The sequence below is a fragment of the Gopherus flavomarginatus genome, chromosome 8 (genome assembly GCF_025201925.1).
Source record: "Gopherus flavomarginatus isolate rGopFla2 chromosome 8, rGopFla2.mat.asm, whole genome shotgun sequence".
NCBI classification, from domain to species: domain Eukaryota; kingdom Metazoa; phylum Chordata; order Testudines; family Testudinidae; genus Gopherus; species Gopherus flavomarginatus.
Genome location: NC_066624.1, coordinates 54,794,271 through 54,813,611, shown reverse-complemented (window position 1 = coordinate 54,813,611; position 19,341 = coordinate 54,794,271). Strand labels below are relative to the sequence as shown.

General features: G+C 55.4%; 1 protein-coding gene across 1 annotated transcript in view; it reads right to left on the bottom strand.

Annotated features, from left to right (window-relative positions):
• The window catches only part of SHROOM4 (shroom family member 4), a 68,130-nt gene extending 53,099 nt beyond the window's left edge, over positions 1–15,031 (bottom strand). The window contains exon 1 of the mRNA XM_050965748.1: positions 14,847–15,031. Coding sequence (XP_050821705.1) covers positions 14,847–14,984 — 138 coding nt within the window. The 5' untranslated portion in view covers positions 14,985–15,031. The remainder of the gene's footprint in view (positions 1–14,846) is intronic.
• Positions 15,032–19,341: the final 4,310 nt, after the last annotated feature.

Here is a 19,341-nt window from a genome sequence, read left to right as displayed (position 1 = left end):
GTGGGACACAGTGAACAAGGCAAGTCTAAACACTGCGCTGACGTCATCACCAGGGTTTTCTCTGGTGACCTGGGAACCGTGTAATTCAATTACAGCCAGGCCTAGCAATCTTCCCAGCTGGGAACTGGGAGGAGAAAGTGGCTTTGTCTTAATTAGGGTGGGTTTAAGAGCTGATCTCCTGCAGCTCTACATGCTCCCTCCCGCCCCCTCCGCCAGCCAACCCCAGACTCTCAGCCACAGCTGGATTTGGGCAGCGGGGAACGTCAGCAAAAAGGGCTCACTTTCCAGGGGAGTGAGGATCCCCGGTCGCTTCACAGCCAGCCTGGCAAGGGCCAGAAATGCAGCAGGGAGTGCTCTTCACTTCGAGACACAAGGGTGCTGAGCCAGACGCACTGCCTTACTGGACAGCACAGCAGGGAGTCCCTGAGCGCACATAGACTTTTAAGAAACAGCCACAGGCGCTTTGCACCTCCAAAGCTCTGTTGTCTTGACCAGACTCCAACTTGGGTAGGTCGAGTCCCCCTGGATCATTCACTTCCTGTCAAACTGCTGTGCAGCATTGCTGGGGGCTATTAAACAGCTGGCGCCTTCCAGCCCAGAGGTGGTTGCATTTCAGTGATGGACAAAGTGAGTCTCTGTACTGAGCAGAGAATTACAGTAGCCAGAAATCCTTCAGTACGGAGGACCCCCTCTGGCTTGAGTGACTGTGCAGGCAGGTCACTGCTATCTGCGCATGCCACATCCCCTTTACCAAGAGCCCAGGTACAGTCCCTGCATTCACAGGCCCCGACAGATCGTTTCAGAAATGCCCATCTAAGGATTTCTTCTGACCAGCCCAGAGCTGGGCTAAGAGTGCATCTCAAGTCAGACCCGAGTCCTCACTCCCTGCCCACTCAGCTCAGAGCTGCTCTTTCCAGTCCAGACAGCAGCGCCAGCCCTGCCCCCAGCTTCTCCCTGACCTGAGCAGAGGGCGCAGGGGGCTATAAGCCAGAAGCCAAGTAAGGGGAGTGGAGCAGAATCCTCCAAGCGGGCCCAATCTGGCCCTGGATCCCAGTGGCCAGAGACTCCCACAGCCCCTGGCATTTCACCAGCTCCCCAGGTGGCTCTGGCTGGCTTGTTCCCCAAACTCACTGGTCACCCTGCCCGAGGCACTGCAGCCTGCTCATTTCAGCACAGCGGATCCCAGTTTACTTGCAATTCCGGGAAAGAGCAACTTCCCAGCATCTCCGGCTCTGGGCCAGCCTCCGCCCCACTTCCAGGCCCTGACAGGCTTCAGCCATGCCTGGGGGGCACTCCCGCCCTCCACGTCCACAAGCTCACTCAGAGTCTGCCATGTCCTCTGAGTGAGTGAGGATCTCAGCCCTATCCGCTAACCCAGACGAGCAGAACGCAGCTCCTCACGGATCCCACTTCACCCCACAGGATAGTGTGGCTGAACCGATCAGCATTCTTTGTGGGGCCACTGTCTCCAGTCAGCCACACCAAGAGCACAGCTAGGGCCGTCTAGCAAGACCTCTGCACTTCGAACCCTCGGGTGCTGGCTGCAGAGCCTGACAGAGGGGCTATAGGAGCTCACGCTCTCCCAGAAGACATGATCCCGTGGTAGAGGGAGAGCTTCGGCACACAGATCTCAAGAGGTTGGGAGCCAAGTCACCCGACAATACCCCGCACAGAACCCACACACTGCCCAGGGTGTACCCCAGCCAGCGCCCCTCCCGGCCCCTGACAACTAGCCATGCCATCAGCAGCCCAGCTCGTTTGTGTTGGAGCCCCTGAGCAAGTCCCTAGGGAAAGCGAGACCCAACTCCAGAGCCAGTCCCACCCCTGGGACCCTGAACAGAGAGCAAGCTAGTGGCCTGCAGTGCTGTAAGGTCGGGCTGGCTTCATTCCAGAGAGCCCCTCTCCTGCAAAGCACAGCCCCAAATGCCATACACAATCCAGCAGAGTTGGGAGGGGAGACATGCAGCTGAGATCTCTGTGGGACTAGAGTCAGTCAATTCTGTCCCTCCTCAGTGCTTCCTGTCACTCATTCAGATTAGCCCTCAGAGCCCTTCCCCCACCAGGCAGCTGGGTATCATCCCCCCACACTGTACAGATGGGGAAACTGAGGCCCAGATTGGGAATGCAATTTGCCTGAGCTTCCACAGCCAGTCAGAAACAGGAACAGAACCCAGCTCTTCCGGACCCACCAGTTCTAGCACTGAGCCACACGCCCTCTGCTGAAGCAGAGACGCAAGGCGGCAGGAGCCGCAGAGCTCCCAGCAGTAGGACTGCCGGGTGGGGATTGGGTGGGTGGGGGGCTGCGATGCGGGTTTCTACAAAGGTAAAGGCTGAATCCTCAATACATGGGGAGATGGCAGGACATAACAATGGACAACTGGGTCACACCAATGGTCCATCCATCCCAATGTCCTGTTTTCCAACAGTGGCCACTGCCAGGTGCTTCAGAGGCAGTGAACAGAACAGGGCAATTTATCAAATGATCCATTCCCTGTTGCCCACTCCCAGCATCTGGCAGTCAGAGGTTTAGGGACATCCAGAGCATGGGGTTGCATCCCTCACCATATTAGCCAATAGCCATTGATGGATCTATTCTCCAGGAACTTCTCTAAGTCTTTTTGGAACCCAGTTATAGTTTTTGCCTTCACAACATCTCCTGGAAAGGAGCTCCACACATTAACTGTGCATTGTGTGAAGTAATTTCTTTTGTTTGTTTTAAACCTGTTGCCTATTAATTTCATTGAGTGACCCCTAGTTCTTGTGTTATGAGAGGGGGTAAATAACACTTCCTTATTCACTTTCCCCACATCAGCCATGTTTTATAGACCTCTATCATATCCCCCCTTAGTCATCTCTTTTCCAAGCCAAACAATCCCAGTCTTTCTAATCTCTTCTCATACAGAAACTGTTCCATGTCCCTGATCATTTTAATTGTCCCTTTTCTGAATCTTTTCCAATTCCAATACATCTTTTTTGACATGGGGGGGACCAGATCTGCACACGATATTCAAGATGTGGGCGTATCATGGATTGATATAGAGGCAATATGATATTTTCTGTCTCATTATCTATCCCTTTCCTAATGATTCCCAACCTTCTGTTCGCTTTTTCAACTGTCATTGCCTGTTGAATGGATGTTTTCAGAGAACTATCCACAATGATGCCAAGAACTCTCTCGAGCGGTAATAGCTAATACAGACCCCATAATTTTGTATGTTTTAGTTGGGATTATGTTTTCCAATGTGCATTACTTTGCATTTATCAACACTGAATTTCATCTGCCATTCTGCAGCCCAGTCATCCTGTTTTGTGAGACCCCTTTGTAGCTCTTCAGTCTGCTTTGGACTTAACTAACTTGAGTAATTTTGTATTGTCTGTAAACTTTGTCACCTAACTACTTACCCCTTTGTCCAGGTAATATATGAATATGTTGAATAGGACTGGTCCCAGTACAGAGCCAGGGGACACACCACTATTTACCTCCTTCCATTCTGAAAATTGAATTTATTCCTACCCTTTCTTTCTTGTCTTTTAACCAGTTACTGATCCACAAGGGAACCTTCCCTCTTATCCCATGACAGCTTACTTTGTGTAAGAGCCTTTTATGAGGGACCTTGTCAAAGGCTTCCTGGAAGTCCAAATACACTATATCCACTGGATCTCCCTTGTCCACATGTGTATTGACCCCCTCAAAGAATTCTAGCAGATTGGTGAGGTATAATTTCCCTTTACAAACACCAGGCTGACTCTTCCCCAACAAACTGTGTTCATCTCTGCGTCTGATCATTCTGCTCTTTGCTATTGTTTCACCCAGTTTGCCTAGCACTGCAGTTTGGCTCACCAGCGTACCCAGCTTTCCAGGGGGCGAGGGGTCTAAGGCAGCCAGCCCTTTCCAGGGGGCTAAGCCACACTCACATTTCTCTGCACAGCTGAGGAAGCAGCAAGTTACTAGGTGGAGGCATCCAGCATACAGAGCCCATGTTCTCCCCTCCAGCCACGCTGCTTTACTGGCCCTGCCGCTGCCCCTGAAGCCAGCTGTGCCCAGCAGCAGGGGGACAGAGCCCACTCAAGAGCAGCAAGAGCATTTGGCAGCTCCCCTGTTGGGAACATAGCCAGCCCGAGTGCCAGGATGGGGCCCGGCAGGCAGAGCAAAGGCCTCTGCTCTCACACATGTGGGGTGGGAGGAGGGGGAGTGCTCGCTTTACAACTCCCCAAGGTTGCTGCGCCAAAGGCCCCCACCCAAGGGCTACAGCAATAGAGGAGCAGGTGTCACATGTGGCCAGCCAGAGCCCTAGGGACAGAGGGTCACAGACAGGGGGTGGGAGCCAACAGACATTCCCCTAGGTAGGGCTGCTAGCCCCTTGGGAGACAATGACCTAAAATCCCTTGGTTATCTACCAGGCAGTACTTTCCCCTCTCCCGGCTGCTGTGCCTGGCTGGCTGCTGCCCTCCACCCCAGAGGTGGCTGCATTTCAGCAGTGCTGCACTCCTACCTGGACTGGGGCTATGTGGATCTCATGATCAAAGGGAGGCACAGTCAGGTATAGTAGACACAGGACCGTCCCTGTGTTACACCTGTTCTGATAAGCAACGTCACCCAGCGATCAGTTGCAAGGGGAAGGCAATGACCACCGTTTGGGTAGGACCTACTTTATTTCCTAGTCTGCCTGCAGAGTGTTGATGTGTGCGCACATACGGGGAGATCCCCACTTCCTGCCAGGTGCACCATGCTCATGGAGGGCAGGTAGTCAATGGGAAGGGGCAGGTGGGAAGAAAGGAGCCCTAGTGCTTGCCCAACGTTTTCCTAACTAGGGCAGCAGAGAGGTTGGCACCTGCTGGGAGAGCCAGGGCAGGCCTTATTGGAATCCTGGGAGGTGGGCGGGCAGAGAACCCTGGACTGTGCCCACTGCTCCTCAAAGCTGTCTAGGGAGCCAGTGGACGCTGCCTAGAGGAACTCTGCCTGGATACGTGAGACCAGGGTGGAGCGGAAATAGGCAGGCAACTGGCCCTGCACTCGCCTCCAAGAGCACAGACCCATCAGAGAGAAATACCAGGATTCCGACAGCTGGAACTGAAGGTTATTTGTGCACAGATGGGCAGGGAGGGCAGCTGGAACCTAATGGGACTGAGTCATTGGCTGTTCCAGCAGGCTGGAGAGCCCAGCCCCAGACAGGGCCACCCCTTTGTCTGGCAAGTTTCATGAGGGCTGTGTGCGCTGGGTGAGGGTCAGGGGCTGGCACCCCTGCTGCAGGGGCCGATTCCGGTACAAATGGGCTTGTTCTGCCTATGCCACTAATGCCCTCAGTACTGAAGGGAAGAGGCTTCTCAATGCAGGCCTGCTCCCTCGGCCGCCCTAGGCCAGGGAGAGACGTCCCCCACCCCTCAGCCTCTGTCCCAGGCCTGCCCTCACGGCTGCAGAGAAACCCTTCCAAACACAGCACAAGCATGACCACAGCAGGGACACCTGCCAATACCCTGAAACGACTCACAGATGTGTTGATACTGAAGCCTAATAATGCCACTTTAAAGAGCAGAGCCTGCTCCCCCAGCAGTCAATAGCAAAGTCCCATTGACTTCCCTGGCAGCAGGACCTGGCCCTGCATTTCAGTATCCACATTAACTGTTTCATTGCTGACCATAGTGGTGGGAGCAGGTGGCTAACATGCTCATCCTGCAATTCCCAGGGGCCCAAACCCTCCAGCCAAGCCCCTCAGGCAGTGTGGGGGTCACACTACAAACACCCAGCAGCACCGAGCCCCGAGCACCCAGCTCCCCAGCCTGCAAGGGCAATTCGGTGCCACTGTGCAAGCTCAAGGCAAGAACCACTCTCTGCCCCCTCCCTTCCCAGGGCCCCTCCCACAGTGCCTGCCACTTCTCTGGGCTGCTCACAACCATCAGCCCCAACTCAGCTGCCAGCTCGGCTAGGCAGAGACAGGGGGCCTTAGAGAAAAACCTCTGCCCAGAGACCTGCCCGCTGACAGGGCGCCCTCCCCGACAACATGCAGACAGACATACACCCCACCCCTCTGCAACATGTTCCCAGCGCACAACCTCCCTCCCCCCAACATGCACCCGGAACTCCTCCCCCCTCAGCAGCGCTGCACAACTGCATGAAAAGCATCCCGGACGTGCTGTTGCTAGGGGCAGTCTGAGGACACAGCACACACCCGAGCCCCCCTACTGGAATTCAACCCTCTCCCCCTTGAGCCGCAGGATCTTTCATACCGACCCCTAGGATCAGCTTCATAGCTCACTCAAAGCATGGTCCAGCACAGCGCCCCCTACCACTGCCCTGGGATGGGGCGCCCCTCTCTGCACCACTATGGGCTCCCTAACAGGTCTCCTGGCCAAACACCAGCCAGCTCCAGCCCCCAGAGCCCGAGTGAAGCGGAAGCTCCCAACCCCATCCTTACCCACCATGCCCAGGGGCCAGAGAGCCAGGGCATCACCAGGAAGTCAGGGGAGCAGGCGTTGCCAATGGCCCCTCACCCTGACGCTGGGCCTCCCCACAGAGCTGCCAATGATTTTGAGTGGAAAGGGCTGAGTGTGCCAGACACCTACAAGGCTGGCCCTGCCCCCTCCCACACTCATCACATCTGCTGCCCTCAGTGCGCGTGACCCTGCTGGATGCAGGCAGAGCAGTGCTCTGGAATTCCCGGGGCATGGGTACGCTCCCCACCTCCGCCCCCACAGTGGGGACACTCCAGCCCAAGGAGAGCGGCTCCGGCTTCAGCTCAGGGATGACTCACAGCGCTGAGCACCTAGCTCCAGGAGACCTTGTCGCAGCCCCCCTGAGCAGATCCAGTCTCTCTCCACTCCTCAGCACAGCTGTGCCCCAGGCCTGTTCCTGCTGGCTTCACGCACATCTGGAGAACAGTGGAGAATAGCATTACTGGAAATAGAGACCCCTAGCCAGAGCTGCCAGGCACATCTGGCTACGCTGGATGGGGCTACCCATCATCCCTGGCACAGGCTGACAGCCCCCAGACTCCCACACCCCGCTCCTTTCGTCACTGTCAGCAGGTGAAATCGCTCCCAACCAGCACAGCTCTGGCCTTCAGTTTGGCCTCCCCATCTCCCCCCACCCCCACCCCCAGGACCCCAGCACCAGGGGAAGTGCACAGGCAGACATGGCATGAGACCAGCATCATTGCAGCCACTCAGTGCCCCCCAGCACAGATCCCAGTGTGCCAGCACCCCCAGGACCAACTCTCCACCAACAGGGGTGCAAAGAGCCACGGCTGGGCAGAAGTGGGACAGCGCTGGGCACGCAGCACAGAACACAGTGGAGACAGCTAGGATCTATGCCAAGCTCCAGCCCCGCCACAGGGAGTGAGAGCCGACTCTGCCCAGGGAGATGCCAGGAGGTAGCAGTTCCACCAAAGCCCTAAGCTGCTCTGGAGGGCCCCACACTAGCAGAGAGCCACAAAGGAACCAGATCTTTTCAGCCCGCAGTGCGGCACTTCCTCGCAGACACGACGAAGGCCACCAGCTCTACACCAGGGCTGAACGCTGGGCAAGGGACAGGCCTGGGAGAGGGCTAAGCCCCCAGCATCACAGAGGACCAGCACCAGCCCAGCAGAGCTGCCCAAGGCTCATACGGACAGGACAGCCTGCACTGATGGAGCAGAGCACCTGGGGTTACACTAGCCATACGCCACTCACAGGCCACCTTCGGCTCTTCTCAGGGGACTCATTTAATAATGGAGGTCCCATGCTAGGCAAGCAGGGCCCAGAAGACAGACAGACAGTCCTGACACTGGGATGGAAGGTGTTGACCCCGAGCCCGGGGTTTGCACCGTCCAGCACGACCCCTTTTAGAATGAAGAGACCATCTCTGGTCAGAGAATGGCCCATCTCAGGGCTGGGCCACAAGGGATCTGAGTTCAGTCCCTGGCTCAGCCACACACAGACTTCCTGAGAGGTCACTTCGCCACTCTGTGCCTCAGTTTCCCACCTGGAACAAAGGGCTCATGCACAGCAGTGTTGGGGAGACTCACTAGTGGCTGCCAGGTGCTCAGATACTGCAGTGACAGACCATAGACAGTACCCCTGCTGCTGGACAAATGCAGCCTGACCCCACCACTTCCCACTGCTTCCCAATCCCCCAACCTGCCTAGGGCTGTTGCCGAAGTACCTATGGCCACATGCCCCTTCTCTGTACCAGAGGGTCCCGTAGCCCCCTGCAAGAGGGTGCGTTAGGAATGCTGGGGAGTTCCTCCTCCAGAGCAGTGTGAAGAGATATCACCTCTGTCCAGTATTCACAAAGAGCAGGAGCCAGGCCAGTGCCACCCCACAGCTCTGCACAGCCTGATGGGGTGGGGGGGAAGCCACGGTGCCTGGAGGGAATTCTGCACCGAATACACAGTGCTGTTACAAGCGCCCTTTGTTCACTAGCACTAAGCCACGCGCAGCAAGAACAACCAGGCTCTAGGTAGGGCAGAGGTTTCCTGCACTGACCTTCCATCTCCTGCTCAGGCGCTGTTCCCAGGTTACAAATAATAATGAGATTTGTCCACAGCACAAAGACAAACAGTTTGAAATGAACGGCAGCCTGTGCACAGGAAACGCCTGGGAGGCTGAATGTCAGGATTGAGGGGCACCAGCAGAGCTGGGGGGGAAGCCCAAGGCTGGGATAACAGGGGCTGCAGGTTGGGTCTGAGGGGCACCAGCAGAGATATATCTGTTTGGAGTCACAGGGCCAGGACACAGCCTAGATAAACAGTGACAGATGTAAGCATGCTGGAGCCAAGAGACCCCTGGAACTGGACTCAAGGGCCCTGCTTCTAACTGGGGTGAGCTGGGAAGGAGGCAATCACCAGCTGAGATGATCAGCACAAGCAGCCAACATGCCCAGGGTTCTTCTCCAGCAACTATCCTAGAGGGAGCAGCATCTGTGCAGGACATGCTGCCAGCACATCAGCCCAGAGCACTGCCCGTGCCCACAGGGCCAAGATCCTGGGCCAACTGCCAGCCCATCACAACTGTCAGTTCATCCCGCAGCACGGCTCAGGGGAGACGCGGAGGATGCATCCTGCTCTGGCAGTCAGGAGACCCCAGGGCAACACACCCCACCTGAGCCCAGAGCAGCTCCTCTGAATGAGGCAACAGCTTCCCAGGGGAGGAGATGGGTCCCACTCGCCACAGTGCATCCAGGCTAAGCCTGTGGCAGGGCGGGTACTGAATTCAGACCTGAGCTGCCTGCATGCCGAGATCGCACACACACCTCGGCCTGCAAACTTCCTTCCTCCCTGGAGGCCTCTGGCTCTCATTACCAGCAAGACGGAGGGAAAGTGTAACTGGAGCCAGAGGCAGCTGGGAGAGGCTCCTCTGGCAGTCAATGCTGATCGCTCACCCAGCCAGCGTAGGGGGATATCACACTGGCTCTGGTTAACCTCGCACAGCTAGGGAGCCCGCAGCTGGGTTACAGACCACAGCCACACTGCCAGGGGAGAGGGCCACAGAGCTGGTGGGGGGCGGGGACAGCAATCTCTGTCACACCAGGAGCAGGGGTGGAGGGGTGCAGCAGCAGCATACTGGCACAGGAGCCCTGGATCACCCCCATGCGAACATGAGCAGCCTCCTCCCACTACAGCACTACCAACATCTGCAGGGGCTCTGAGGAGCTGCCCTGGCCCTCACTACTGCCAGTCACTCTTGTGTTCCCACTGCCCCCTGCCTTGGGAGCTCAAAGAGAGGGCAATGCCCCGCTGCTCAGCACAGCCATGGGGAGGGCAGGAGCTGGGCTCCTGCAAAAATTTCAGACCCCATAGGTCCCAGGGGGAGAAGAACGGTCTGGCTTTGGAAGGACCCTAAGAAACCCGGAGTCCTACAACAAGCCCATGGCTCCCCAAGACCTGCAGGCACCCATGTGATTTTCTCCCAGTCCTGTCCACAGGACCCCTTCAAGTTCTGGGAGCCTCACAGGACAATGAGCCCCTTAGCAATTCAAGCCCCATGCTGCCTGTACCTGCCAGGGAACTGGCTAGCAACCCTTGGGTCTGCAATACAGACATGCGAGAACTATAGGGCAAGCCACTTCGTCACCAGTGAGGCTCTGAAGAAAGGGCCCATGATCCTGTGCTCCATGGATTGGGGCTCAGAGCTCGGATCTTCTCAGTGGTCAAACACTGGAAGTGCAGGTCTGGGGAACTGGCCCACAGGATGAAAACCCAGCAGAACCCCAAGCCCGCAGAGCTCACCCTGGGCCCCACACTACATTAATTTTACAGTGCACTTCCAGTCAGAGCTGAACGCACTCAATCCAGTTGTTAGCTGTGGGGGACCCCACCTGAGAAAGTCCCCTTTGCAAGGCCGCTGGCAAGGACAGCTGCTGTCACACCCAGGGCAGCAAACACGGCCAGCGAGAAGCAAGGGCCAAGGCTGCTGGAGAACAGGCAGCAGTTGCCTGGAGCCTGGGGCCCATCCATGCCTGCAGGAATGCTGTACCACCCAGAGGAGTTTAACATGGCCTGCAGGTAATGGACTGTTAACATAGCCAGCAGCTGGCATGGAGGAGCCGCAACACAGTCAGCAGGGATGTTTCTTGCCCCACTTCAGCTCCCAGAGGCAGCACGAGCGGACATTTCCCCATCTGAGAGGATGCTTCCCTGACTAAGTGCACGATGGAAGCTCTTGCCCCTCCCCAGAGCTGCGAGGCACGCAGACAATGTGGCTGGCTGGACATTGTCCTGTTTCATTAGGACGGCTCCCACAAGGATGAGGGTAAGAGCAGCGAGGACACGGCTCAGCGCAGCCCACCGTGAACCAGAATTGTTTGATATTCAGAACCACTGTGGCCTCCTCCCCAATCCCAGCCCTGCTCACGGGTCCCAGGCATTTCAGTGTGTGCCAAAATCCTGCCAGACTGCCCCCTGGCACCACCACCTTAGGCAGCCGAAAGCAGGGGCAAGCTCCTTCTCTACCCCACACACAGGCCAGGAGGACCACACTGTTAGCCTTAACCTGGGGCAAGAGGAAGGGGTAACCCCTGGGGAGAGGCCAGACCACTGTCTAACAGATCTCTCGGGTAACAATGTTTTCCTGAGACCCAGCGAAACTGTTCCCTTTTTTCAGCTTTGTGCCATTCCCCCGTCACACCCTCTAGCCCAGACCAGTCACCTAACCTCCTTGGGGATTTCACTTTTCAGATGCTTGTCCACGTTCAGCTTCCTGTCACTGCCAACCCAGCTTAGGAGGCACTTAGGGAGCTCGACATTCACACTGGGGCATTTTCCACCCCAACTCCCAGATCAACCCCTGTAGCCTCCTCTGTCCCTTTGTTCTCAACTCCCCCTCCTGCGTGCCCGCATCTTCCTCAGATCCAGCAGCCTAGAGACCCCTGACACATGCATTCTAAACAGCGCGGCCACCGGGTGGACCTATTCACCCTGCTCTCTTTCGCATCCCCGGGGCGCTGCACTTAAACAGCCTGACCTGCACTATAGCCTTATGCATTTTTAAATAGTAATAAAGAAAGCTCAAGTGTCAGCCAGCTGGAACGGTTATTGGTAGGTTTGGCTATTTCCACTGCAAGGGGGAAAAGCTAGCCCAGCCCTGAATGCGGAATTAACATAGTCATGTGCCCATCGCTCCAGGAGCAGCATTCGGGGTTTATTTAACCTCCCTTTCAGCACCCTTTACGTAAGTTTCCACTCTGATCAGAGGCAGCTTCTCATTACAATCTGCAAGGAACTAATGTTGAGGAACCACGGGACCAGATTCCTAAATCTAAACTTTCCTTTAAAAAAATAAATAAATAAAGCTGCAGGCCTGATAGCCAAAGTCCCATTTCACATATGAGCAGAGCTGAGCAGAACCGGATGCAGTGCTATCTTCCTGAGTCTGCAAACAGCCCCATTGCTTCTGCAGCACCTCATGGCTTTGCCACATTTGCAGTGATGTTAACAAGATGTTTGTCAGTTTCACTGCTGCTGTTCACAGCCACCTGGGATGATCAATGTTACCCTGAGGCAGCTGGTTGGGTAAGGCATAATGGAGTTTATCCATTCGAAGGCCTGAAGGGACCACTGTGATCATCAAGTCTGTGTGTAAGACAAGCCAGAGAATTCCTTGTCATAATCCCTAGAGCAAATCTCTTAGGAACACACCTAGTCTTAATTTAAAACTTGTCGGGGATGGAGAATCCACCACAACACTTGGTACATTAACCAGTGGAACAATCACTTTCCTCGTTACAAAATTACACCTTATTTCCAGTCTGGATTTCTCTAGGCTCAACTTACAGACTATAACAACTTACAATCATGTTAGACCAGAGCTAGGCAACCTATGGAACACATGCCAAAGGCAGCACGCGAGCTGATTTTCAGTGGCACTCACACTGTCCGGGTCCTGGCCACCGGTCCGGGGGGCTCTGCATTTTAATTTTATTTTAAATGAAGCTTCTTAAACATTTTAAAAACCTTATTTACTTTATATACAACAGTAGTTATATATTATAGATTTATAGAAAGAGACCTTCTAAAAACATTAAAATGTATTACTGGCACACGAAACCTTAAAGGAGAGAATAAATGAAGACTCAGCACAGCACTTCTGAAAGGTTGCTGACCCCTGTGTTAGACTTTCCTCTGCGAGACTGAAAAGCCCCTTATTAAATAGTCATGCCCCATGTAAGTACCTTTAGGCCAGGTCCACACTACAGCGTTAAATCGATTTAAACAGCGTTAAATTGATTTAACGCTGTACCCGTCCACACTACAAGGCACTTAAAATCGATTTTAAGGGGTCTTAAAATCGATTTCTGTACTCCAGCTAAACGAAAGGAGTAACCCTAAAATCGATATTACTAAATCGATTTAGGGTTAGTGTGGACGGAAATCGAAGTTATTGGTCCCATTCTTTTACTGAGCTACCCAGAGTGCACCGCTCCGGAAATCGATGGTAGCCTGGGACCATGGACGCACACCACCGAAGTAATGTGCCCTCGTGTGGACGCGTAAAATCGATTTTATAAAATCTGTTTTATAAAATCGATTTTATTAATTTCGATTTTACTCTGTAGTGTGGACGTGGCCTTAGACTGTGATCAGCTCCCCCCTTAACCTTCTTTGTTAAGCTACCTTGATCAAGCGCCTTGCATCTCTTCTCTACAAGGCAGGTTTTCTAATCCTTTTCTAATCTCTGATCCCTCTCTATTTTAACTGGAATTGCAGGCACCAGAAGGGGGTGCACCACTGCCAAATACAGGGGTGCAATAACCTCTCTGTTCCTAATTGAGATTCCCCTGTTTATGCATCCAAGGATCACAACAGGTCCTTTAGCCACAACATCACACTGGGAACTCACATTTAGCTGATTATCCACCCCACCCCCACATCTTTTTCAGAATCAGAAGTTAGGCACATGGAGAGGAGGACCCACAATAATGGTGAGTAGGGTGAGGGGGGTGAGTAACAAGAGACCCCTATTCCCTCCAAGCAGCTAAGATCTAGAGGAGGAAAAGAGAAAAAGTCCCTTCTCCACTTCAGCAGCTAAAGAAGCTCAGCTTCAAACACTGACTAGCCAGAGGGACTCATCAACGGACAAAGCCCCGACGCAACAAGCAGAGATGAGTTCCTCATTCCTAGGCATGGGTGGCGGGGAGCAGTCCCATCCACCCCACCGCGGCCTTCTGCATCCACTCCTGTGCTCTTCACCCTTGCCTCTGGTAAACTGTCTAAGCCCCAGGGAGCTAGACAGCAGACTGCATGTGAGACAGCTACTGGCAACCACTTCCATGCCTCGCAATGGCTCGCACAGGACGGAGAGGAGGGATTAGTCTCTCTTAGCTCTTCCTCCTCCCGTGCCAGACACACACTGTTCCCAGCGAAGCTTGTTTTAAAATCTGTCGCTCACCCACATTCTGGCCTTGACAGGAGCTTAGACCTGGATCTTCAGGGCACCCACCCCAGCTCCTGCTCCCTTCTTCCCCCAGAGGCTCCGCAAGGAGAGAACACTTTGGGGGTTGAATTTTTTTGCCCCGTTAACAGGGAGTGAAGCGCAGCCCGGTGCCACTCAACCCCAGGAAGCCTTCCCCCAACCCCAGTGTCCCTAGTCCTCCGGCCAGCCCAGCCCACCCTGCTCTGCACAGCCCCTGGCACAGCTCTCCTATGCGGCCGCCCCTCCACTCTCAGCTCGCCCGCATCCTGGCTCGGGGCTGCCACAGCCAGCCTAGGGGGATGGGAGGCCGGGCACGGCTTCGGAAGGGTGGGTGATGAGTCTCTTCCCCGCTCCCCCAGAGCACAGACCCGGCGTGGGGAGGGCAGAGGGTCCGCCTGGCCCACCCCAGCGCCGGGGGCTCCTGCCTGCCGTACAGCGCCTCCCTGGGCGCTCGGACTGGCCTGCTCCCCGCGCCACCAACGCTGCATTAAGTGCGGAGCAGCCACTAGCCCCCCCAGCTACCTGCAGACCCGCCTCCAGCGCCGCGCCGCGCGGCCCGGGGCCGCTTCCCTCCTTCCCCGGCCTGCCTGATTGTCCCGGGGCCACTCCCGTCCCGAGCCTCCTCCCGGCGCCCAGCTCTGCAGGGCGACCCCGCGTGTTCATATCCCCAGCCCCGGCCAAGCTCCCTGCGCCCTCCCGCCTGGAGCCCGGCCCCGCTACAGCCCGCGCTCCCGGTGCGGCCAGGGCGCCCCGGCGAACAAAGCGGGGCAGGGACCGCGGCTCCCGGCGCAGCCAGCTCCCAGCCCCAGGTTTGCTGCAGAGCCGCTTTTCCGCCTCTCAGACAAAAGTTTCCAGCAGGCGCGGCCCGCCGCCGGCCCCGGCTCCCTGCAGCGGGACAAGGCCGCCCCGGCGCCTCTCGGGCTCAGAGCGCCCCCTGCCGGCCGCGCCCGGCTGCCTCTTACCTTGGAGACGATGAGGGGCTCCCCGTGCTCCAGCCCCCCCTTGAGGGTGAAGCCCCAGGGCGCGCCCCCCTGCAGCTGCACGTGCACGTACTGGAAGGAGACCAGCCGGCTCTCGGTGCGCTCCTCCGGCGGCTCCATGGCCGCTAGCGCCACATCCCTCGGCCAGCCCGGGCTCCAGCGGCAGGAGGAGGAAATGACACGGAGCAGCCAGCAGCGTGACGGAGTCGGGGGCCGAGCGGGGGCTGGGGCAGCCCCGGGGGCCGGCCAATGAGGCGCGGCCGGGGTGGGGCGCGGGGCTGGCCCCGGCCTCACTGTTACACACTTTCCGCTTGCGGGCGTGGACTGGGGTGTATTTACATAGGGAGCTTTAGCACACGTGTGATGTGTGTGAGTGCATGGCCATGTGTGCATGTGGCTATATGTACCTGGGCACGTGGGTACCTCCTTATTCACACTGATCTGTGTGGGTACGGCTGTCTAGGGATGTATACTGCAGGATGTATGTGTGTCTGCACATCCTCGTGTCTGTGTGTGTAAAAATCAGCCTTGCACAGCGCATGAAACATGCCTAATCCTCCTGTCCTGCCTTTCTCAGGAGAACTGGCCATAACCAGAAAGCCACTGATATTTTGCTCACTCCTCAGAACAATTCCTGGCCCTCTCCAGTGCCCCATGGGCTGCACCCAGCCTCCAAGGAGAGAGCCTGCATCTCAGGGACACGTGGCACGCACCTATAATGCTGCCTCCAGGTGAGTAGAAGTTTGACAGGTGATTGTGTGTACCCCCATGGTGATATATGTGTGTGTAGATATATAGAAATGCCTGCAGCCTATGTGCTTGGAAAACCAATCTCCACCTCTGGGAAGCAGGCTCAGTCATTGTTCAGTGAATAGGGCAGGCAGGGGCAGAAGGGACTCAAGAGACTTGGGGCTGGCTAATCCTGGCTCTGCCACTGACTTGCTGTGTGTCCTTGGGTAAGCCATATAACCTCTCTGTGCCCTGTTTTCCCTCCTCCCTTCTCATTAAATTGCAAATACTGCAAGGCAGCGCTTGTCTCTGGCCAGGAGTGACATCCTGGCCCCAGGGAGAGCTTTGATGGGGCCAAGATTCCTCCCCACATGTCTGCAGTGCCTTGCACAATGGAGCCCTCACCCTGATTGAGGTCTAGTCTAAGTGCTACTGGAATGCAAATAATGACTCAGTCCCAGCTGCCAGGCTGGCCGCTCATATGGTTTTGCAATGGCATGTTCACTGTCTTGCTCAGAACGTCCTACATGCGCATGTCCCAGCTGGCCATGAGCACGGAGTGAAACAGAACCAGCTGAAAGAGGCAACACCTCGTCTGCAGGCTACCTTTCTGCTGTGGTATTCTAAACATGGCCCTTACCTGGTAATGCTGGGTATTTTTGCTTCTTGGTCAACTTTTAACTGGTGAGTTTCAAAAACAAATCCTGACTGGAGAAGGAAATAAAGCTGCCCAGATCCCCTAGACAGGCCATGCTGCACCAAACCTCCTTCATGCTCCTCTGATCCTGGGCCAGCCAGCATAAATTAGCTGCTTACCTACCCAGCCCCCATTCGCATAGTACCTGCCCTCCCTACTGCCAAGGATTCGTTCTCCCACATCCCTGTGAAGTGAAGCCCGGGCCATTGTCTCCATCGTACAGCTAGGCAATTAGCCCACAGGCGCACCGGCTGCCTGTGACAGCACGGAGCTGATCCCAGGTCACTCAACTCACAGACAAGGGCTCTAACCACTGGACCATCCTTCCTCTCTAACATTAGTGCTGCCTCAGGGGCTAATGACTCTATGCTGTTGCCATAGTTACCAGGACCTGTTGCCTGGCCTTTCTGCAATTTCTTTTCAATTAAGTTTATCATTTTTGTGAGCTAGGATCAGAAGTGCCCCTGAACAGGCCACCCTGAAAATCACTGGGTTGCCCCCCTGCAGTTTAACTCTCTGCTGCTGGCTGCAGAGTGCTTCACTTCAGCCCTGCCTGGAGTCGCTCTCAGGACACACCAAGCAACTGCCTCATCCTGGGGCTGTCAGGGCAGCTGGAGCAGCCTGAAAACTTTCCATCCTTCCTCCTGAGGTGGAGTGAATCCACTTTGCCCTGGGCAACAGGCTGCAAAGGAGCCAGAGGGGTGAGCCACACACTAGCAAAGCTGCCATGGGCACCGGGCCTGAGCATCTCCAGCTGGGCTCTCTGGGGATGTGCTGGGCCCTTCCCTGGGGTGGAGTGCGGGGGAACCCCTCAAGCCAGCAATCATCTCCCTCTCCCCAGAGTGCCTGCTGAGCACGGGATCCTAGCACGTGGCTCTGCTTTGGCTTCAGGCCTGAGTGACTGGCAGGCAGGAAAGCTCCCACAGTGGCCGTACCCTTTCTCAAAGGCAGAGGGAGATGGGGGGAGTAGGGAAAGTGCTGGAGGAGATCACCCTGCACAGTAATGTTTTCAAGGTGGCACATTCAGGGGCACATCTGCTCCTCACTTCAGTTCAATACCCAGGAGGATCCGGGCAAAAGGGAGACATCACCAGCTTGAGAACACTCCACGCCCACCCCAGAAGTATTTACTTCCAGTCCCTCTGACGTGGTTGATCCACCTGCCTGCATCCTTCGTGGTCACATTAGCAGGGGGTTGGCCAACTGAAAGCATCTGACAGGTCTCTGCCCTTACCTCACTGAGACCCACATGCCAGCAGGGGAAGAGCAGCGCTGTGGAGCCACTCATGGGCTGAAAGCCACAGGGATAGGATGGAGCAGGTCCCAGCACATGCCCTAGGTGAATTGGGATCAAGCCACACCCTCCAGCTGACAGATCACACCGCTGGAGCATAGAGTGCCAACTCACCATGCTGTGCACTAGCACAGGAACATGACCAATGATGTATTGGATGCACTGAAGGTCCATCTCCGTCTCTTGGCTCTGACAGTGGCAAATGCTAGGCCCTTAGCAGAAGCAGGAAAAGCCTGTGACAAATCTTCGGGGTCAAAATTCCTTCCTGAGCCCATCAGAGGATCAGGGCATACCCAGAAGCATGAAAATTGAGAACCTTTGTAACGGTTGTCCTAGCAAGATGCTGCTCTCATTCACAGGAATATAGGAATTGCCAGGCTGGATCAGACCCAAGGGTCATCTGGCCCAGTATCCACAGTGGCTGGTACCAGATGCCTCAGAGGAAGGTATGAGCCCCCTACAGTAGCATATGTGGGATAATCTGCCCTCTATGTTAGAGATGAGAGCCCTCTGGTAGCAGATCTGCCCCTGACAATAGGTCTTATCCTAGTCTCACACAGACTGGCTTAAGCCTGAAGCATGAGGATTAATACCAGATCAATGTCTACGGCCAAATTCTCTGCTGGTGTAATATAATTGAGGTCAATGGAGTTTCACCAGCAAAGGATTTGGACCCTAATCAATCACTGTCTATCTCAGGGGTTGCTCTAGTGCCCATAGCATCTGAACACTGCCCAGGTAAATCATATCTGTCTGGCAAGGTCTCAAGTGGAATGTGGTACTATCCAGCAGCAGCAGGTTCCACAGGTGAATTCTACCAGTATTTCCTCTCTGATTCTAGGATTTCTTTGATTCTAATCCACTGTCACCTTTTCATTTTGCCAGCTGCCCCTTTGTACATTGTGGGATGAGGGTAAATAGCAGCACTCAGCTCGCATTTGCTGTGCCATTTATTAGTGCATATATGGTTCTCTCAGACTTCATTCATAAATAATAATCCTTTGTCTTTCTCTCAGCCCTCTCAACAGAGCATCTCAGAGCACAGCCCAGACATTAGTTCGTTTATCCTCGCAGCACTCATATGCGAGAGGTCAGTGTCATTATCCCCATTTTCTAAATGGGGAAACTGAGGCACAGAGCAATGCTCAAGCCACACAGTGAATCAGTAGCAGAGCCAAGGTCCTGCCCCCGCTTGTTGCTCTTACTCATTTCCTTTCCAGATTAAATAGGCCAAGGTTTTGAAAACCTCTCCCCATGCAAAAAGGGGCCCAGCCTCATGTGGCCCATTTCTGTGTTCCCCATCTTCAGGGTAGATGGGTGTGCATGGATACACAGAGTGCCCCCTACTGGCTGGTGGGTGCTGCTGTCTCCCCTAGTGCCCCTGGTCAGGTCACTGCATTGTCATTAACACTCAGGCCTGTCTGGTTCTCATGATCTCGGCCAAACCATGGGGAAGTGATGAAACCGTGTTTCTCTTCTGACGCTTCTTGGGTTGACGTGCCAGATGTCAGGCTGAGAGGAATGCATGCTCGTGTGTGGGAGACCACAGGGGAAAACGAATCTGGTCCTGCAGTCCTGCTGCCTTGGGGTGTCTCGCTGTTAGCTCTCGCTAATTATGCAATACCAGGACTGCTTAGTGCTGGGACAGGAGGCCACTGGGAAATCCCCAGCTGCTGCAGGACATGGTGTGAGTGACTCAGCAGGGTGCTTCTCCCTCTGAGTCAGGCCTGAACCTACTGCTGGGAGAGGCTGGCTGT